The following is a 23011-nucleotide window of genomic DNA, read 5'->3' as shown; positions in this document are numbered from 1 at the left end:
ACATTTGAGCACACCTCTGTCAGGAATCTCATAACACGTGTTAATACTGAGATATTTTAATGAAATGGGGAAATCATTCTTATTAATTAAGATGTGGACTTTTTTTTCTTCCATTCATCCATTTTCTTTACCTGCTTCTCCTTTCTGAACGGTTGGGAGCTGGAGCCTGTCTCCAGCAGTCACTCTGCAAGTGGTGGGGTACACTCTGGACAAGTCACAAGTCCATCACAGGACTACATAAAGACAAACGAGACAAACAACCATTAACAATCTTACTCACTCCTAAGGACAATTTACTTACCAATGAACCTAATATCGTCACCTTCTTAAAATAATTGCCTAAGTCATTTTTTGCAATGTTTCAGGAAACACAAAAAACTGAACCATTTGTTGATTGTTGAGATGATTTAGGCAAAAAAAAAAATTTTTGAAAAAAATGACTTAGGCAATTATTTTAAGAAGGTGACGATATGCATGTTTTTGGTCTGTGGGAGGAAACCAGAGTACCCAGAGAAAACCCACACGTGTACGAGGACAACATGCAAACTTCACCCAGAAAGGTCCCAGTCCCGGAGGTGATTCTGCAACCTTCTAGCTGGGAGGTGATAGCTTTAACCACTTCACCATTGTTGTGTGTGTTGTTTTGGAGCATATTTATTTTGGACATTGTGAACGAAATATAGAAATGCAACAATGTTAGTGGCTTATCTTATTCTTCATATTCAGGCATCTAAAGCCCAGTTCTGTTTTTAAATGGTTCACTTTAAATTAAACAAAATTAAATTAAAGAAGATTTACACATTTTATAAGTTACTTTTCTTGTTGTAATTGAAACAATTAAAAATTTGGAAAGTAACTTTATGTTCATTACCTAATAGATATTCAGATAATAATTTCAGTTTCTACTAACTTTTTGGTGAAGTTCTGGTTCTAATGATATTCTTAACAGCCACCATTGTTTGTTGTAATTCTAGTTCTTTTAGGGATATTTTGTCCCTTGTGAAGTGGGTTTCTGTGGCAATGTTTTGAAGAATTGAAGAAAAAAATGTTTAATTCTGACAAGACTGACAAGCTAACAGCTAGTCTGATTGCAGCCAAAACCATACAGGTTTGCTGTCATATTAAAACACCTCCAATCTTAAAATTTTTCCTGTGGATCAGGCAAACTGTACTTTAAAAACTTTTTCACTGCTGTCTATTTCACATTATGGTGAAATTGTGATTATACACTGCCTGGCCAAAAAAAAGTCACCACCTGGATTTAACTAAGCAAATAGGTACGTGCCTCCTATTGGATAATTACTGCATGGGTGGTTATGTTTCAGCTGGCAACAAGTATTTTAACCTCAACTGGTGCAATGAGTTGCTTCTCATTTCTTAAACAACCATGTCAAAAGACACATCCCGTGGTTGTGGAAAACCTGTCAGTCTGTTTGAGAAGAGTCAAATCATTGGCATGCATCAAGCAGAGAAAAGAAGATTGCAGAAACTTCTAAAATTGGGGACCCATCGTCTTTGAAGAAGAAATGTAGCCAGAAAAGAATCCTGAATGATCATGATCGGCAATCACCTAAACGTTTGATGAAATCAAATTAAAGAAAAACTACAGTAGAACTCCATGTTACATTTAATAGTGAAAGTAAGAGCATTTCCACACACGCAATGCGAAAGGAACTCAAGGGATTGAGACTGAACAGCTGTGTAGCCTTAAGAAAACCACTAATCAGTGAGGCTAACCAGAAAAAAAGGCTTCAATTTGCTAGGGAGCTTAAAGATTGGATTTTGGAGCAATCAAAGAAGGTCATGTGGTCTGATGAATCCAGATTTACCCTGTTCCAGAGTGATGGGTGCATCAGGATAAGAAGAGAGCCAGGTGAAGTGTTGCACCCATTATGCCTAGTGCCTACTGAACAAGCCTGTGGGGGCAAGATGACAATGCCAGGATTCATCGGGCTCGAACTGTGAAAGAGTGGTTCAGGGAGCGTAAGACATTTTCACACATGCATTGGTCACCACAGAGTCCAGACCTTAACCCCATTGAGAATCTTTGAGATGTGCTGGAGAAGGCTTTGTGCAGCCATCAGACTCTACCATCATCATCAAACAATGCCAAAGCGAATGCGTGCTGTAATTAAAGCTAAAGGCGGTCCAATGAAATATTAGTGTGTAAGCTTTTTTTTTGGTGACAACTTCTTTTTTGGCAGTGTAGTAGAACATTCATTTATGAATTTAATTTGTTCCAACAGATAATTTGTATGTTAAAAACTTGAACAACTTTCTCTTAAAAGTAATAGAAATTGAAATCATTTGTTCCATCGCTGCCATTAATGTTCGAATAGCTAAAATATTTTTAGATTGGAATTGTTTTACTATGGTAGCAATCCACTTTGGTCTTGGCTGTGCTAGCTGTTTGCCCTTTAGTCCTGTTGGATGTGAACTTTCTCTAGACTGAGGTCATTTATAGAGCTATTTACAACTGGTAAGGTTCTATAACTCCTAACTTACAGAACCCCACTTGAAAATGGCAGTACTATCCCTTTAATTTTGCATCGATGGCCTAAAGTATTTTATAAAAAATCTGCTTTTTTATTTTTAATTTAATAGCTAATGGATTACAAAATATGCAACAGTCATCCAAGCTTTTGAGAAATTAAACCTATTTTCTCTGAGTTAAGAATATTCAGCTGACAGTGAGTGACAGCAAGTATTTAAAACTTTCATCCATGCCAACATAAATACCCTCTGGATGTTGAGATTTGTATCACACACAGAACATATCTTTTCTATGTGTGGAGACCCTTCTGGTGTGTTTAAACAGCCTGCCCCCTCTTGTGTGGTTATTCACTATCAGCTTTTACTTCAAAAGAAGAATGAAAGTGCAAAGAGTTCATTCATCTATTCTTCTACTTGAACCTAATGCATTTTACAGCTGTATTTTTTAATTTAGCTATTTAATAAGAGGGTTGTTGTCTAATAATTATTCTTGATTATCTTTCTTGTCCCTTTTTTAAAGTAGGCCATAAAATAGTCAGAAAAATAAAAGGTTAGTGTGTCACATGTTAAGTTTGCAGATTCTGACTGAGTGTTTCTTATGTAACTGCAGTGTAAATCTGAACTTAACTTATTCCTCCCATGATCATTATATAGTACTGTGTAAAAGTCTTGAGCCACATTCCACTTTAAAATTTGTTTCCAAGGAATCAAACTTGTTAATTGTTCAAGTTATCTAAGACCCTCTGAAGGTCTTTGAAAGTTTTTTATTTTTTTATTTTGGATACTTTTTCACTCACTTGCTGTTTGGTCCTACTGTATTAGTGGAAAGCTTGACTTAACATGGTTTGCTGTGTATTCTTAAAAACTGAGGAAAGTGGACAAGTGAAGGAAAAAAGAAAACATGGCAGGCCTTAAAAATTCTGTGGCAGATGAACAGTATCTGAAAGCCATGTCTTCAAGAAGTTAGAAAAAATAATAGCAACGACCTGCTAGAGGAGTTGAGCGATGCATAACATTCAGTTCATCAAGTTTTCAGCTAGTAGCTCTTTGGGAATCACCTTGTTGGAGCTAAAATATAATTACTCTTATCTTTTTTTTTTATAAATTTAACTGAAGAAATTGGAACAAATTGTGTCTTTGCGGCAGGCTGCTGGTATTAAAAAAACCTAAAGAGCCAATTTAAAATAGTTCCTTTGTTTTCTGGTATATGTCAACAAAACAGATGGTAGATGGTTTCAAAACAACAACAAAACATTTCTGAGAATGGTCAATGACACAATTCAGGCACAGATGGACACGGAGACTGAGCAACTAGTTCAGAATGAGCTGAAGTTTATTGGACACAGCAAAATTCAGGTCAGACAGGCCAGGGTCAGTTCCGTATGGGCCAGCCAGGTACTCAGGACCAGACGAGCGACAGATCAAAAACCAGGGAATCCAAATCCTAGGGGGATTCAGACAGGATATGGTACAGAAGAGAGGGCCGGACTGGGCGGTAAGGGAATAACTGGTCAGAGGAGAGAACAGACAGGTTAGCCGCTGGAAAAATCACTCTAATGCTTACTGGAGTCCTGAAAGTATTACCACGTAGGGTTTCACAACAGTCTGACAATGTGCGGGAGAAAAACCTGTCCTTATATAGCAGCAGCTAGTGATCAAGGTGATAATGATCAGGTGTAAGTGGTCACAGCTCATCAGCAGTCAAGTGCTGAACAGAAAATGATTAAAAATTAGCAGACGTCAGCTGAAGAAAAACCTTTAAAAGATCTTCAAAAACTCTGAAGAACTATTGTTTAAGACCACCTTAAAACAGTATAAACATACAGCTCTTAAAGCTAAATATAAAGAAAGAAATTGTGGTTTAACCTTTGTGCACACTACTATATATTCTAATTTGATGTGCCACTTGTTTAAAAAGAGACACCAATTGGGTGTCTGAATTCACTCATAACCTTCCAAAATGTGTTTGATAAACTAATCTAAACTTTAACAAAGAGGAAAAGTCAAACTGCTGAATACAATGATGTAAAAACCTGAAATTATTTAAGAAAAGGTGCATATAGTGCTAAATTTGTCTGTCAGGGAAAAGTTAAAAATGAAAAAATACAAAACGGAAATGCACTATAAAATTATTTAGTTTGCTTTTGATATAAAATATAAACTATTTTAAAAAATTAAATAAGAAAGAATCATTTTTTAAACACAGCTGTGGCTCACCAAAGCTCCTCATATTTGCATTTAACACAAAATGCTCCAAATGTAGCTGAAAGTCTCCAATTAACTCATGAAAGAACATTGCAGGGTGGGGTAGCAACCGTTTCCCCTCAGCAGGAACGTTTGCTTACCAGCACTTCACAGCTGATTGTAGCCTTCCTTCATTCCTTTGCAGTTATTAACCGATTTCAAATCTCTTCACAGGCGTATCAGGTCCGGCAACAGGAAACCACCAAGCTCAACAGGAAGTACAGTCTGACTGAAAGGTGAGCCGCCTCCTTTGGCAGCAACATATATTTATATGAAAAATGAATGTTTCCTTATTGGAGGCTTTTCTAACACAGCAGACTCACACTTACTTTCTCCACCTCAGTATGAGTAAGTTTCCGGAGGCTTTAGGTGGGGTCGGCTCATTGTGCACCGGAAGAAACTCCACTCAGTCATGCCTGTCAGTGATTTGACTCTAATGAACTAAGTGTAAGGAGCAATCATCCATGTTCAAAATGTGACCATAATGACCTGTGGTAGGATGCACGTATGTGAGTGTGTAGGAGGACACGCATGGCTTGTAAAAGAATTACTCCTATTTGACTTGGGACAACATGGTTTGATCAGCATGGTCTACAAAATGGAAACATTTGCTGTACTTTAACAACTTTCAATGTAACTTTTGTTTAAGACTAACATTAAACCTATAAGGCTCAATAAAAAGTTTAAATTTCATTTTTAACATTTCTTTGTTCTTTAGGCCAAAATCAAAGTGGATTGCTGCAGTCTTAAAACAACTCCAGTCTCAAAAATTTCATGGCGGTTTGTTTATGTTTGTTAAATGTTGTTTGCCCAGATTGTCATGGAATTGTTAAGATTGGAGTTTTATTTTTATTTAATCTTTTATTTATACAGGTAGTCTCATTGAGACACGAGGACTCATTTTCAATTGAGAACTGTTTTAAACAGGCGATATGATAAACAATAAACAACAAAACAATACAATGTAATAAAAAATAATAAAATCAAGGTGCCAGTAAAACAGATTAAATCACTAAAAACAAGAACAAATTTGCATAGAGTTTTCAGTTGTCCCTAAAAAATGCTTAAGATCCTCAAAAGAAATCAAAGTGGACAACTTCAAATCTTGTTACAAGGTATTTCAAGATATAGGAGCAGAGGAAGAGAAGGCCTTTTTCACAAGTTCAGTCCGCACTAAGGGAACTTCAGGTAAAGAAGGCCTGGGAGCGCACGCTGTAACTAACTGCACTGACAACATGACGTTGTAGGAAATACACTATATTGCCAAAAGTATTCACTCTCCCTTCCAAATCATTGAATTCAGGTGTTCCAATCACTTTAATGGCCACAGGTCTATAAAATCAAGCTCCTAGTTGTGCAAACTGCTTCTACAAATATTTGTGAAAGAATGAGTCGCTCTCAGGAGCTCAGTGGATTCCAGCATACTACCATTAAAGGATGCCACCTGTGTAATAAGTCCAGTCATGAAATTTTCTTGCTACTAAATATTTCACAGTCAGCTGTTAGTGGTATGAGAAACACAGTGGAAGTGATTGTGAACACCAGTGCTACAACGTGGTAAGCCATGTAAAATCACAGAACAGGGTCAGCAGGTGCTGAGGCACATAGTGGACAAAGGTTGCCAATTTTCAGCAGAGTCAATAGCTACAAACCTCCAAACATCATGTGGCCTTCAGATTAGCTGAAAAACAGTGAATAGAGAGCTTCATGGAATGGGTTTTCATGGCCAAGCAGCTGCATCCAAGCCTTACATCACCAAGTGCAATGCAAAGCATCAGACGCAGTGGTGTAAAGCACACAGTCACTGGGCTCTAGAGCAGTGGAGAAGTGCTCTCTGGAAAGACGAATCACGCTTCTCTGTCTGGCAAACCAATGGATTAGTCTTGGTTTGACGGTTGTCAGGAGAATGGTACTAGTCTGATTGCATTGTGCCATGTGTAAAGTTTGGTGGAAGTGGGTTTATGGTGTGGGGCTGTTTTTCAGGCTCGGCCGCTTTGTTCCAGTGAAAGGAACGCTTAATGTGTCATCATACCAACACATTTTGGATAATTTCATGCGATAGAACACCTCTGGGATGAATGAGAGTGGGGGCTGCGAGCCAGCCTTTCTTGTCTAACATCAGTGGCTGACCTCACAAATGTGCTTTTGGAAGAATGGTCAAAAATTGCCATAGACAACCTCCTAAACCTCGTGGAAAGCTTTCCCAGAAGAGTTGAAGCTGTTATATGTGTAAAGAGTGAGCCAGCCAACATCATATTAAACCTTATGGATTAAGAATGGGATGTCACTCAAGGTCATATGCATGAAGGGAGATAGACAAATACTTTTGGCAATATAGTGTACATGAAGGGAGCAGACCAAGGAGTGATTTATAGATGAAGAACCAATGTAAGAGCCTAGGTGTGGATAGTGATGATCAACTGACTAATGAGTACAGAGTGCAGTGATGGGTATGGTGGTAACAATCAGTCATGAACCTTAGAGCACCATGATGGACAGCTTCCAACATCTGCAGACAGCTGGCAGGGGCATTCTTATAAACAATGTCACCAATGTCAGTAGCTGTGTAGATTTGCATCAATTAAAATTTCCAGGTATTTATAAGAGTTCACAAACTCAATAGGAACACCTTATATGGAAGTGACAGACAGGAGCCAGGAGTTGCAAGACTTCAAGTACTTAGGATCAACTGTCCAGGAAAACGGACTGTGGTAAAGAGGTGAAGAAGAGAGTCCAGGCAGGATGGAGTGGATGGAGAAAAGTTTCAGGAGTGATTTGTGACTAAAGGCTGGCAGCAAAGGTAAAAGGAAAGGTTTACAAGACAGTGGTGAGACCAGCTATGTTGGTTTGGAGACAGTGGCACTGACAAAAAGACAGGAGACAGAACTGGAAGTGGCAGAGCAGAAGATGTTGAGGTTCTCCTTGAGAATGACAAGGATGGATAGGATTGAGGTTGAGGATGAGGCTATCAGAAGTACAGCACAGGTTGAAGGACTGGGAGATAAAGTTAGAGAGACCAGACTGAGATGGTTGGGACATGTGTAGAGGAGGGACAGTGGGTAAAATCGTAGAAGGATGTTAGAGATCCAGCTGCCAGGAAAAAGACAAAGTGGAGATATATGGAGGCAGTTAGTGAGGACATGGAGGTAGTTGGAGTGAGGACAGAGGACACAGAAGACAGAGTTAGATGGAGGAGGACGACTCGCTGTGGTGACCCCTGAAAAACAAACAGCCAAAAGAAGAAGAAGACAGGAGAACTGCTGGCACCAACTTTCTGTTTGAAAATAGCATCACTTTGGTTTTATCAGCATTTAGCACCAATTTGAGATTGAATAAATCTGAGTGGGTCCTTAAACTGAGCCTAGTAACCATTAAATAGCTTGATGAAAAACCACTGTGTTGTACACATTGCCCATGTCCTGGGAGGGAGTTAGAAAATCAGCCAACAGTGTGATCTGTGAAGCCGATATCTGAGAGCTTGTGGCATAAGATATCCTGATCTACAGTATCAAATGCTTTGGACAGGTCTAAGTACAGTTAAGCACAGTAGTCCTTTGTATCCAATTCAACAAAATCATTAAATACTTTACTAAAACAGTCATTGTGCTGTCTCATTTTATGAAGCCAGATTGATGGGAAGATAAAATATTAAAAGAACCCAAATACTTATTGATTTGATTATTCACTAGTTTTTGAAAACCTTAGCTAAAATACAGAGTTTGAAAATTGGTTCATAATTGTTTAGTATAGTGGGGTCTCCTCCTTTCAGTAAAGGTAATGCAAAATCTGTTTTCCAGCATTGGGGACAAAATTGCTTTCTATGGACAAATAAAGGATGTATGACACTTGTTCTGCTATAATTTGTCTAGCCTACCTGGTCGCCACCGGTGGAGCCTGGGCTAGGTCTGAGCTTAACCAGATGGCTAAGTGCTGCTGCTCGAGTTGTTTTAAAGTGGCAGCAATCCACTTTAGCGTGAACCTGGGAATTATTAGAGCTCAAATTATGTGTTGAGAATGACTACCAGCTACCACATCAAATGTCTCAGTAATATCTGTAAAACTGGCAGGGTTATAGCCCTTTTTGTGTTCGCTAAGGTCAACTAGCTGTGGTGGCCAACTTGAATGAGGTTGACTCTAAAAGTTGATCATTTTTAGATGTATATCCAATGATTACTTTTTGAGTTTCATTTAGTGCTGGGTGGTATGCCACTTCATCCGGTATACCGGTTGTAATTTCCCCTCCTGTATGAATTTTTCATATATTGCCACACCATGGCATGGCTGAGAAAACTGCTTTAAGGCTTTAACATGCAGCAGTTTATATAATGTTCGCCTCTAGAGCTCAGCCAGGTAGCATAACAATCTGTTAGCTAACAGCTGGTTGTAAGTTGAAATAAAGAACAGAAAACAGATGGCGGATAAAGAAAGTGAGACTGGAGATGTAAAAGAAGAACCTGTGCCCAATAGTAGAGCTGTTTTTGCAGTGCAATACTTAAATACTTGCAACACTTGAATGCTTAAACACTGAGTATTTTAGTGTTTATAGAACCATCTTAAAATATTTTGTTTTGAAAAGAAAGCAGTGTTAAAATTGGCATATCTTTTATTTTTAATATGTTGCATTTTGCCCAATAAAAACAGCTTACATTCTGCATCTCTTTCTGCTATATCATACTGACTCATTCATATATTGTATAATTGTTTTGGGATAAAGTAATTGATACTTTGATTACAGCCTTGATTTAAAGCCTTGTACTCCTGAAAGTAAAATGAACCACAAACATATAAAAAAAGCAATCATGGAGGAAAAAAAAGCTAAGTTAAAAAAAGAAAAAGAGATATACTGTGAAACCGACAGAATCTTAAAAAAAAAAACTCATACAAATTTTTAGTCATACTGCCCAACACTAGTTTCATTATCATCTGTCCAGTGATTCACAACATATTTTGCTAACAGACAGAGTTGACTCCAACAGTTAATGCCAAAGTTTTAAGCTAAGACATGATGCAATATGTACTGCTCATAGTATTTGATGGTGTAACTTTCAGCTACTATCTCACCAAATTTAAGATTAAAATCTGACCCGAGTTTAGGCATTTTTAGTTATGGTAGTTATCTTGAATGGGGTTGACAAGAGTTAATCAGTGGTAGATGTACATTCAGTGATTACTTACTGAGTTTTATTGAAGTCATGGTTTTAGTCAGCTCCTTATTATTCCTACAAATTCGGTGAAATTGTGGCTTAATGCAAAGATTTAATCAACAATTATGGCTGAGTTTTGATGTCTTCAAAACTTTAATTTTTAGACAAAATTTTGCTGTATTTTAACTTGTCTAAAGACATTTTTAACATGCTCACTGCATGTTGTCTGTTGAAAAATTAGATATTAAAGAAGTAGTGTTGTTTTTTTTCTTCACGTCAGAGGCTACCCTAGTTGGAGGAAGGAGTCCAGGCCGCCTCAGAACTTCAGTCAGCAGCAGCATCGCCTCCATCAGGCTCAGTGGGACTTCAGATGGATTGACAGCAGCGGTGATGAACAAAACAGTTGCACCTCTGCTCCTCTGCCGGCTCCTCTTTTTCTTCGAGGACGAGCCATGTCTGAAAACGACCTCCACTTTGAAAGCAGTCACTGCTGGTCTCCGTCTTTTTTCTCTGCAACCAGCCAGATGCTGAGCAAGGTGGAGGAGGGAGAAAACTCAACGAGCCCCGCCAGAGCAAGCAGGAAGAAAGCTCCACCAAGGCCGCCACCCCCTAAATTGGAGCAATTCCACCGCCGACGGGCATCTCACCACACCCTGCTGTCTTCCTCTTCCTTTTCTGCTGCTGCTTCTCTCTACATCCCGGCTACCTTCAACAACCCAGAAGCACAGTCTTCAGCTTGCTCTTCCACCTACGTCCCTCCACCTGAAACATCTCGGCAGAGATCCTACAGTTTACCCCCAGAGAGGCAGGAAGTCATAGAGGTCTGCCCTCGGTGCAACTGCAGCCAAATTCAAACCCAGAAGCACATGTTTTCCCACACGCTATCCAATCAGATTCCAGCTCAAGTTCAGGAACACCCTTTTACCGTGGTGCCGCCCAGTCCTATGTTCTCCAGCAATATGTTCAGACCAGTGGCTCCACCCAATATGGAGAGACCGGATACTCCACCATCGCCTCCAGCTGGAACCACTGTGAGCAGGTGAAGTAAAGATTCTCAAATTTACATTAGACTAAATTAAATGTTTGACAATAAAAATACCAGCTTTTTATAGATTTTTTTTCTTGAATTTTGTTGAAATATTTTGGGAACAGAATGATTAGTATCCATCCATAAATATGATCAAGCCAATATAGAGGACAAACAGAAAATATTCTTATTTTTGAGAACAGAGTTGCTCAAATCACAAGAAGTCTCTAAAGGCCATTTTAAAAAATAAAACATTTTGTGACTAAATGTTTTATTTGAGACAGATGTGCACATTATTTGCAAAAATTATGCAATTTTTATTTGCATTTACGTACTAGACATAGGCAATGAGGATTGCACAGTGGAGCAGTGGCTAGAGCTGTCACCTCCCAAAAAGGTTGCAAGATCACTTCCTGGCTTGGGGCCTTTCTGGGTGGAGTTTGCATGTTTTCCCTGTGCACACATGGGTTTACTCTGGGTACTCTGGTTTCCTCACACAAACTAAAAATATACATGTTAGGTTACTTGATAACTCTAAAATTGTCCCTAGGTGTGAGTGAGAGTGTGAATGGTTGTTTGTCTCGTTTGTCTCTATGTGTCCCTGTGATGGACTTGCGACCTGTCCAGGGTGTCCCCCGCCTCTCGCACAGTGACTGCTGGAGATATTCACCAACTCCCCACGACCCGGAATGGAGAAGGGGGTAAAGAGGATGGCTGGATGGATGGATGAATGTTGAAAATTTGAAAGCTAGTTAAAAACAGCAAATTTAAAGAATTAATGCAACTGGCACTCAACCAAGGCACAACACCTACTGCACAGCTCAGCTTTACTGTTAGAATACCTGAACCCATATCCACATTGATCCATTGGACAAGTGAAAATGGAGGAAGGGTTGTTGAATATTTGAAGAAAAATAATAGTCTGGTCAGAATTAAACTATTTCTCCAAACTGAGGTTGTCCAAAGAGCTATCTACAATAGGTAAGATATTAATTGTTTAACATCTTTTCAAAGAAACCTATTTTAAAAAATCTGAACTACCACTTTAAGATAAACCAAATATTTTCTTTTAATCTTCGACATGTACAAATCCTGTACGGGTGTAATGTACAATATTTTAAGCCTTACTGCAGCAGCAAACAGAGACATGGAGAAAACAATGTGAGGAAGAAATATCAGTGTGATGATGAGCTTACCAGAACACACATACTCCAGAGATTAGTATTATTTCCTTCAACATGTATTTCATTTCCCTCTTTACTTGCCCCGAAGTGGTAAAGACGTATTTTGGTGAGAATAAAATATATATCTTAGCACCCCTTAATTATAATACATACACCCAGGGGTGAAAGTAACAGTAACAGGAACAGTTCAGAAACAACTTGAAATTAGAAAAAAAGCTATTTATTAACTTAGGTCGTGTTTTAGACTGCTTATTGCTAGCAAATCTATTCTGACCCAAAGTGCAGCCATTCATTGTTCTGAATGATGGCTTTACAGCAGACAGTCGCTCCCCCTTCTTCCAGGTACTGCGTACTGGCACAGAATCTTTTAGTGTTATGAAGTACCGGACCGTACCGGCTTACATTCACCCCTGGGTGTATGTGTTATAACTAAGGGGTGCTGAGATTTTTTTTTTTCTCAAAGAAATATGTCTTTACCACTTAGGGACAAGTAAAGAGGAAATGAAATACATGTTGAAGGAAATAATACTAATCTCCAAAGTAAACTCAGATGACCCAGCTTTCTATGGAGCCAGATCGGTCTCATAAGATGCACAAATGCAAAAACTAAAATCCACAATTTCAAAAGATTCACAAATGCACAGCACCAAATCCACAAATGCACGGAACGAGATTCACACTTACGAGCTCATTCTGGCCTATGAGTTGCGCTGCATTTGCGCCTGAGTTTTGAGACTCCCCTGGCGTCTCAAAACTCACCGGCTTTTTTAAAAAAATGGTCTATCTGATTGGACGATCAGATAGACCAATCAGATAGTTTCCCTGTTTCAGCCAATCTTAAGGACGCTCCCCACATGGGACACAAGTTACGTTTAAGCCAATGTCCACTTATTATGAGAAGTTGATAACAAGTGGATGATAATAAGCCAAACATATCACATTACATGTATCACTTACCGCTCCGATGTTGTCACTAGAAGCCATGGTAAAGTCCAAATGCCTGATATTCACAAATAACGCAATGTCAATATTTTCTTTCTTTTCTTCAGTTTCTAACTTCTTCTTCTTCTTGTTTTTTTCTGGCGTTTGGCAACAAACTTTTAGTAGCATTGCCGCCACTTACTGGTCTGGAGTGTGCACACCAGTTTCTAAATGCAGCCAGTCGCTAGTTTTGAAAGGTTTACCGACATTGGCTTAAACGTAACACACAAATCTGGGAGCTTTCCCGGCAGCGTGAAATGAGTCTCAAAAACCCTTGTGCGCTTGTAACTTGATCTGTGCGTGAATGTAGTTTTGTCCGTGTGTATCAGGCAACTCATGCACACTTATTTAACAATTTGTATGTGTAGCAGCCTGTAGGAATTTGTAATTATCATATTTGTGAGGTGAAGTAAAAAAATCTGTGTGTAGAAATGTAATATTTGCGGAAATTGTATTTGTGCTTGTCTCCTTTTATTTTGTATTCATAATTTTTTAATATTTGTTTGTGCATTTGGCCACATATTTGCAAGTACCCAAAGCTACGCACAAAATGTTTTTTACATTTTACAAATCATGCTTCACACATGCAACTATCCAAAGCTCCACACAAACAGACTTACACAGTTTACAAATCCAGTATTACACACACAGGTATTTTGATTGGATTTTCTCTCCATAAAACCATAGGTTTCTTAGTTGGACCAAGACTGAAAGATAAAAGAGCTTCTTTAAAATCTGCACCTCAAAATTCACTGAGGTGCAGAAGTTACCTGAAATTTTATATTACCCCAGCTTTCTATGGAGTCTTAAAAATAAAAATACTAAGATCAAATTCCATACTTTTCGTATGGAATTTGATCTTAGTATTTTCTGAGCCTTAGATAGGTTTGAAAAAAAAAAGAAGTCTGTAAATACTGTAAGTACTATAAAGTTGCAGGAGTTTCAGTTTTATAAAAAAGACAATAAAAACAAAAAAATTTGAAAACTTGAATCTGGAAAAGTGTTTTTCCAGATATAATTTGAAAATATAAAATGTGTAGGATCCTCATTAATCCTGTAAACTTAGTTATTTGTTGCATACAGTTTAAAGGTTTTCTTAAGTATTCATCTGATCCTTTCCTTTTTTTAGGTTCATGAGCCACCTTTCTGTGAGAATAACAGGCAGTATTAAAGGAAGCTTTTGAAACAAAGTTCAGTGTGAAATTAGCTTTTCATCTTGTAAAATGTTTCATATTGCCAGATGTCTTCTGAGTTTAAAAGAATTCTGTGCATTTTGTGAGTTTAGGAAATTGTCTTCAGTGTCATTCTGAAAGAAGAAATTTGAGGTTATTTCTTGTAATTCTGTAGCACTGAAATTATTTATTGTGTGAATGCTGATTCAGCATTCACACTGTTTTCATGGGTTTTTTTCATGTGTTTTTGCAGTCTAACTACTTCTGAGTACTTTGTGCAATTTGAGCCATTCATATATCAAAATGTTCCAACCATTCAGGAGATGGGTGCTATGTTTAACTTCTAGCTAGCATTTTGCTACTTTTAGCTTTTATCTGGCCTTTTGCTACTTTTCTTTCCTCCTAGCCTTTCAGTACTTTTAGCTTCTAACTATCCTTTTTCCTACTTTTATCTTTTTGCAATCATTTTTCTTCTTTTAGCTACCCTTTTGCTACTTCAGGTTTTAGCTAGATTTCTGCTTCTTTTAGTTTTAACAACACAGTTTCAGCTTCAACAAGTTTCAGCAAAGTCATTAAAGACTCGGTATTCACACTGCATTTTTTGTGAAAATGCAATATCTTTAGTTTAGCTGAAATCTCTAAAATTGTCAATTCTTGAAAATACACAGCTGCAATGTTAATGATCTGATGTTTGATGTTTCTACAGTTCACATAACATGGACATGAGCCACAGCCTGGATCAGGACCGGGTATTAGTGAAACCTCACAAACCACAGCTCAATATAAAGCCTGAAGCAGAGTGGGAGAGAACCCCATCTCCCAGAGTTCGGAGCAACACAACACCATCCAGAGTGTTAGAAAATGGGAGTGTTAGAAAAACTTGTCCTGCTGAGTCTTACTTCAGTCAAAGAGACGTCCAGCAGCAGGTTTGTATGAAAAGAGACCTACAGGAGTATGAGCTGAAGAACCTCCCTGAGCCAGGGCCAGAATCAGAACTGACTCTGAGCCTTAGCCTGGCACACAGCCTGGAGGCTGACTTGGAACTGCCTTTAGAGACAGATATTGATGATTTCCTGGAGGAGCTCCCAGCAGAGGACGTGCCCCTCACCAGTGAGCTCCCGTGCTTTGCTCAACCCGTCACTATTCTGGATACGGACATAGACCAGGTGCTGGATCCCGAGTCATTGCTGTCAGGAGAAACTCCTGCAGAGAGCAGCTGCCGAGAGGAGCTGGAGACAGAAAAGAGCTGCAGAGAGAGGCTGAGCCTGGAGGAGATGTTCCCCCAGAGCAGTGAGAGGGAGTCAGGAGCCTTCCAGCCTGCAGAGCACAATACTGACAGCCTTGATAGGTACAGAGTCTTATCTGTTCTACTTTTGTCCTGATCTCACATGATTAGTTACACCTTACAACAGGCAATAATGTGTTTGCCTGTGTTTGCCTGTGTGTGTGTGTGTGTTCATGTGTCTATTTATTAGTAAAATATCTTATGTACCACTGGACCAACTTTTATGAAACCTGCAATTATGCTTGCATCTATAACTGATTAATATTTGGCTTTAGTCTGACTTGAGATGGCCACTCCAGGCAGCTAACCTTAAAAAGCACAAAGATGTCTATAACTCAATCAGTTTCACAGCATAAAGTCTGAGTGTGACATCTCGGAGCTTGCATGAAATTGTGCATAAACTTATTTTCTAGGTTTGACCAAAAGGTCGACACTTCGTCATTTCTCTACATAACATCTTAGTTTAAAATTATTCAATGAATTCTAGGCCTTTAATTTATAAATGTGTCTGTTTTATACCCCAGTGTTTGTGTTTATAAACTGTCCTTCTGATGTTTCCCTTTTCAGACAGTCCACCGCGAGTTCCAGCTGTTCATCTTATTACCAAACGTCAGCAGCCAAGGCTCAGCTCTTGTCACAGATGAAGGACGTCACTCAGAGCAGGAAAAGGGACGAGGACGACGAGTTGACCTACAAGGTACAAACAAAGAAGTGTGTGTGTCTGGAAGTTAAAACACTGTGATGGTGCAGAGTAACCAAACATGTGTCGCTACAAGGTATTTAAACAGTTGCTGCTGTTTGTACAGAAACAGCTGATGGAGAGCCTCCGGAAGAAGCTGGGAGTCTTGAGGGAGGCTCAAAGAGGACTGCAGGAGGACATTAGAGCTAACTCACAGCTGGGAGAAGAGGTGGACACATACTGCTCACTCATTTAAACAATCTGTGCATGTGTGTTTTTACTTTTAGTACTTTTAAACATAGATCAGGCTTAAATATGTGCACATAATATAAACCTGTGTATAAAAAAATGGGGACCAAGAAGTTAACCCGACGCATGTTGCTTTAATTTCTCAGGTAGAGAACTTGGTGGTGTCAGTGTGTAAGCCCAACGAGGTGGACAAATATTGTATGTTCATCGGAGATCTGGACAAGGTGGTCAGCCTGATGCTGTCCCTGTCCGGGAGGCTGCTGAGGGTGGAGATGACACTGGATATGCTGGACCCTGAGACAGAGCAGCACGAGAGGGTGAGGAGGAGAAGGAGGAAGATCTACAGGAATTTTTACGTTTTAAACTTGAGATCTACTCAGTGTAGTACAATGTGTTTTTAAAAGCAGAAAAATCACATACAGATGGAAGGAGAGGAGTCACTTTAATACACTTAAAATTAAAGCTCCAAATTACCTTGAAGGATTGCATATCGCCCTCCACCTTTCATTTTAAGGGCTATAAAAAGTAGTAATAAAGAATCAGACTCCACAGATTTATAATCAGGGTTCTCTGTGGTTCGGCCCTATAGCTTTCCCTGCTGGAAAAGAAGTGTCAGCTGATGAGGCAGCTGTCAGAGGCTCAGGACCTGAAGGACCACGTTGACCGCAGAGAGCAGGCTGTCAGCCGGGTTCTGGCCCGCTGCCTCACTCCAGAACAGCACAGAGACTACAGGTGGGGGTTTATTCCCATCCTTACTCACTCTAACACACGTGAGTACTCAGTTACATGTTTTCAAGCTGTGTATTTTTACTTTTTTGTTTTCCCCTGCAGCCACTTTGTGAAGATGAAGGCGGCCTTGTTGGTTGAGCAGAGGCAGCTAGAGGACAAGATTCGGCTGGGAGAAGAGCAGCTGAGGGGGCTAAGGGAGAGTCTGGGGCTTGGGCTGGGAATGGCCATGGGCATGGGCATGTTGATGGGATATGGACATTATTAATTCAACAAGAAAAACAAGAGGTGAAGAAGAAGCAGGGCTTGTTGTCACATTGTGTCTGAGCTGACTCCAAAATCAAACAAAAATTTAGAAAACAAAAAAGTTAACACTTAAAAGCATTAATTTGCACCATTTCTTAAAGGCAGAGCTCAATGTTTAAATTTGTCTGATGACACTAAGTATGAAGCTAACCTAACACCCAGGTAGCTTAGCAGGAAGGTAGGAAACACTAAGGAGTCTGTCTGAGGACAACTATCCACGTACTGTGCATAGCTGATAAAACTGATTGTTTAAGAAATAATATCTAGTGTTACAGCACAGACAGATGCAGCATCCCACAATATTTCTGTTAGGATTAGCAAACATTCATGCAAACATTGCAGGTCTAAAACAGTCAGTTCAAAAACATTGAATGTTTTAGGATGACACAAAGGGGTGGAATCAAAAGTGCTCCAAACTAACTTAGCCGGTGAAAGTGGAGTGCAGGCCCATAGCAGAGTTGGATTAAGGGTATTTTTCCCAAACAAAATAGAGCAAAAAGAAATCTTGTTTTGCCATATAAGAAATTCACTTTGTGCTGAAACATGTACTCTACAACTATACTTTTTCTTGTCTTGTGTTGCCAAAGATGGTTTTACAAAATGGCTGTCACTCTTCTGTTTTCTCCTCTAAGTTTCAATTTCCCAGTTCAGTGAACTAACGGAGATTTTATTTTATTTTATTTTATTTTTGGTGCTTTAATCACACTAAAGTCAACGTTGTCAAAGGCCATATGCAGCTTTATTAACTGCTAAACATGCATTCTGGAATAACATTTGTATTTCATTACTGTGATGTTTGTGATTCTACTTGTGTGAAGTTTGACACTTCACTGTCTTACTGTAACGTAATGATCTTTATATACAGAAGATAATGTTTATTATAGAGAAAGTTTGTATATAGTTGTTTTGTTCTTTAAACAGGAGTTAGTTGTAAAAGATACAGTAAAAGAACAGTCAGATTTTTACTATATATGTTGATATTGAAGGAATCCCAAGAAGAGTTTGGTTTGTTTTGAAGGGTCAAGTGAATTTTTCAAAATTATGTTTGACTATTTGTTATCCCTGACTGCTTCTTCAGCTGACCTGTATTTTTAAAAAAATTTGTTGTTTTTGTTTTTTTTTTTTTACTGGAAAACATGTTTTTTAATGTTAATGTAGAGGCTTAGGGTACAAAGATGGACACCACTCTCTGGTGGCTCTGAGGTGCCAAACACAATGAAAAAAAATTGTTTTCATGAACCTCTATTAAAATTTGGGACTGTTATACAAAGCTAAAACAACATAAAATTTTGTTTTTTTTTCATTTTTGTATGTTTAGTTTCAATGTGTTGTCTTTTTCCTGTTTATTGTTATTATTATTTTCTTTTTTTGCCTCAGGGCTCTGAAGCATCTATGTGGTAAATTAAAGGTTAGCAGAAAGTTAACTTACCTTACAATTTAAACTGGAATGGAGGGAAACTGCTAGTCTGTACTGTCTCAATATTGTTCTACAAGTAAAACTCAATCATACTCAGAAATTTATTTTCAATGAGTTCAAAGAAAAAAAAGTTTTTGTGCTCATAGAAATTTAGCGTAGAAACAACATACTCAAGGGCTAACTTTAAGCTAGCTTGTGTTACTGCTGAGAGCTTTTAGTCACATAACAGTTTGCTGTTTTTTATATTAAGTTAATAGAAATTAGACCGTTTTATTTTTTATGAGTAGAAAGAAAAATTGTTCTCTTTTTTGCTCATAAGAATTCAGAGTAAAATCAACAAACAAAGCGACTAGCTAGCTCTCAACTAGCTTGTGTTGCTTTTTCTAAGGTTTTTTTTGCCACATAGCAGTTTGCTGTTCCTTTTTTATTTGTTTGTCTTAGTTTAGAAGACACCTACTTAGATTAAACAAACCAGACATAGTATGTCAATTAGAGCTCATTAAGGTTTAACAGTAGTAGTGGATTTTAGTTGTAGTATTTTGAGACAAAATAGCATTTTCCTGACCATTTTAAGTCTGATAAATTGCTGAAGAGCATCTACTGTCACATTTTAACAGCAAAAATTAAGCTCTAAATCAAGTTCTGGGACAATCACTTCTCAAAAAGAACCTTCTTGAGGCACAGTACATCCTGAAAGTTTTGAATGTTTCTGATTGTTCATTGTTCAGTACTGTTTTAGCCACTTTGGCAGTCACCATGTGGTCAGTCTTGTTACTTTAATTGTATTCCCTTCATACTTCTTCATTGTGTAGCATCTTGCATTTGTGGTCTAGTTATTTAATTTGTCTCTTTTTTTTATTACTGCCACCCACTGAAAAGGAATAAAAGAGTTTGTAATAGAGCTGCAAAGAAAATTTGTGTAAAAAACAAACAAAAAAAGAACAGGTGGTTTAAGCATCATCAAGATTAACTACAAAGTCTGAAAACATGCAAGTTTTTCCATTTAAATTGCTAAAACCTTGATCTGTCTTTTTCTTTGTTTTTTGTTTTTTATTATTATAATTATTATTTTGTTTAGTTTTTTAACTTTACTGAAACACTGCTTAAACAAAAGTAGAATCTTAGTTAATTCTCTAGCATACTACTCCTCTGTTAATCTTTAAATACCTAAAGGATAGACATAAAGAAGTTTGTGTCTGCATGTCTGAGTAAATAAATAATTTATAACAACAAACCCGCAGCTCATCAAGTCAAACTAAAACATCTCTTGATTCACCGTCATGATATTCAGATTTATGTTTCACTGGTTTAAAGTTCAAGTGAACATAAATATTAAAATTTATTAAAGCCACAGTTATTTTTTTTTCTGTTTTGTTTGTAGATGATTCTTGCTGTTTTTCCTGCCACTTAACTTTAAACATAAGATGTTCACTGGTTTTTATATTATTATTATTATATATATAGTGAATGTACTCTTGTGCCATAACAACCATTCTGATTGGAAACATGTTGATAAGAAAAGGACAGATGTTGTCTTTTGGACCAGCAAGAGAGTATACTTTTCCGTTTGTGTGTAATTTTGAGTTATTAAAAAACAAAAATGTTAACTCGAAATCACTTATGTGAGAAAGAAGTACCAGAATGAATAATAATAGCATTTTAAACAAACTCAGTGCCTCCTGTTGTGATTTATGATCTTGCGGGTCACTTTGGTGTCTGGTGCTGACATTCAGGCCCCTCCACAGGGAAACTACTATATTAACATGGGGGGACGATTGAGTAAACATGGCCGAGAGTAAATGGAGGTTGACAGATGACAAGGTGAGTGCAGAGAGTCATTCAGCAGCTCTGCTGGAAGCTGAAGAGCTATACTCAGAAGACACAAAGAAAAAAATTTATGCCTGAATACCAATGTTCTGTTGGGTTTGGGGTTCCTCAAAATAGGACATTAAAACATGTTACAGGAGTGAAGGCCAAGCAGTGGAAAAGCTAAACATCATGTTGTCTTGCTTTTTTTTTAGACATTTCTTGAACTGAACCTGCCTTCAGTTTTAACAGGAAGTTAAATGAACCAATCAAGTTGTTTGAAGCGCCTGTGGTCTGCTCTGTGAGAAATTACATCTAACATGTGTATGAAAAAAGGATAGTTTTGTCTAACATACACCAAAAAAAACAGGTGGATGAGAACTTGGAGAGGTGGCGGTATGCAGGAATGAGGAATAAAAGTCAGCCGTAGAAAGACAGCGTACCTGTGTGTGAATGAGACGGAGGCAGGTGGAACAGTGAGGATACAAGCAGATGTCACAAACGTACAGGACTTCAAGTACTTAGGGTCAAGTAGTAGTTGAAGAAGTAGTTGGAGTGAGGACAGAGGACACAGAAGACAGAGTTAGATGAGGAGGATGACTCACTGTGGCGATCCCTGAAAATTGAACAGCTGAAAGAAAAAGAAGACTGAAATAAAGACTCTAAAGACACACAGACACGATTGCAAGAAGATAGCAAACAACTGTTAGAAAAACAATTACAAAAGAACACAATGTCAAAAAAGAGAAGAGATTCAAATGACTCCAAGAAAAAAAATCTATCTCCCAAAGAGCCATAAAACAACCCCAAATGAGACAAAATGATTAAAGAAACAGGCACCCTTGCTCCTGTGTCTAAATGGGTGGGCAACATGTCGGTGCCTTGGGCCAACGCTTTCTGTGCACGAGTGAGTTTAGTTTCGCTTCTTTAGATGGAGTTGGGACTGCAACTTTTCACAGGATCCAAAAAAAGAGAAAATGTTGTCAAGTATGCACTTCATGCACATTATATGCTAGCAATATTTTTATTTCTTGTGATTAATGACAACGAGGAGCACAACAGCTTCCCAAGAAAGGGGCTTATCTCACCATGAAGAGTTGCTTTTGTTTTTTTGTTTTTTGGGAACATCCCTGTCTTAGAATGAAAGAGCTGACAGTATTGTGTCATTTTAGACAATAAAACACATCCATCATATACCTATCACATTTACATCATCTACATCAGGGGTGGCCAATCCTGGTCCTTGAGAGCCACTATCCTGCATGTTTTACTTGTTTCTCTGCTCCAGCACAGCTGATTTGAATCAACGGGTGATTAACAGGCTTCTGCAGAACATGAAGAGGTCATTTAACCATCAGATCAGGTGTGTTGGAGAAGAGAAACAAGGAAACCATGCAGGATAGTGGCCCTCGAGGACCAGGATTGGCCACCCCTGATCTACATAGTTGTTTGTGGTCAGGTTTTCTGCTTTAAACAGAATTTAGACACAAAAGACTTGTCATTTCTTTAAGTGACCACAAGATGTCGACCTGTAACTACTGCAAAATACTCCTTGTTGCAAACAAAATGAGTGGATATTTATTAATTCTTTCTGGTGTCATTCGGACAAAGCTGAGCAAGGGTACTGAGACAGAATGACATCACATCACATACACTGCTGTAAATGGTGATACAAAGCACATTTCACTTGAACTGAAAGCGTTTTACAATGTTGAAAACTTGTAAAATTTCTTGGTACAAAACTTTAATTTTATGTCTATTTTATTAGAATATATTATATTTTCATAACTATTCCAAAGCAGAAGTTTTGATTAAATTACATCACATTAAATTATTTTTTTGTAATATAATTGATTGCATTATTATATATCTAATTTACTGTCATTTGTAAGCAGTAATTGACTGTGATTCAAAGTAATCTTCTTTTTCTTTTGTTCCCTTTTCAGGGGTCACCACAGTGAGTCATCCTCCTCCATCCAACTCTGTCTTCTGTGTCCTCTGTCCTCACTCCAACTACTTCCATGCCCTCTCAAATTGCATTCATATATCTCCTCTTTGTCTTTTTCCTGGCAGCTGCATCTCTAACATCCTTTTACCAATATACCCACTGTCCCTTCTCTGCACGTCCAAACCATCTCAGTCTGGCCTCTAACTTTATCTCCCAGTCAGTGACATGCGGTGAGGTTCATGGTTGGTGAGGCACAGAGTCAGATTTACAAATATATAAATCCAAAAGGGTAGCTTATTCAATTGGCTACTGGTTATTTCATATCTCATCAGCGTTCTTCACACACACAC

At 38.2% G+C, this 23011-nt stretch overlaps 1 protein-coding gene across 2 annotated transcripts in view; it reads left to right on the top strand.

The window, feature by feature from the left end:
• The window catches only part of shroom4 (shroom family member 4), a 45640-nt gene extending 25132 nt beyond the window's left edge, over positions 1-20508 (top strand). The window contains exons 4-12 of one of the 2 annotated variants that reach the window (XM_025002788.2): positions 495-602; positions 4912-4973; positions 10162-10920; positions 14952-15593; positions 16098-16227; positions 16337-16438; positions 16605-16775; positions 17048-17190; positions 17290-20508. In XM_025002788.2, the coding sequence (XP_024858556.1) occupies positions 495-602; positions 4912-4973; positions 10162-10920; positions 14952-15593; positions 16098-16227; positions 16337-16438; positions 16605-16775; positions 17048-17190; positions 17290-17452 (2280 nt within the window). In that variant the 3' untranslated portion in view covers positions 17453-20508. The remainder of the gene's footprint in view (positions 1-494; positions 603-4911; positions 4974-10161; positions 10921-14951; positions 15594-16097; positions 16228-16336; positions 16439-16604; positions 16776-17047; positions 17191-17289) is intronic. The other variant, XM_025002789.2, reaches the window with a different exon arrangement.
• The last annotated feature ends 2503 nt before the right edge of the window (positions 20509-23011 follow it).

Source organism: Kryptolebias marmoratus, linkage group LG7 (genome assembly GCF_001649575.2).
Source record: "Kryptolebias marmoratus isolate JLee-2015 linkage group LG7, ASM164957v2, whole genome shotgun sequence".
Lineage (NCBI taxonomy): Eukaryota > Metazoa > Chordata > Actinopteri > Cyprinodontiformes > Rivulidae > Kryptolebias > Kryptolebias marmoratus.
This window is presented reverse-complemented; position numbering and strand designations above follow the sequence as displayed.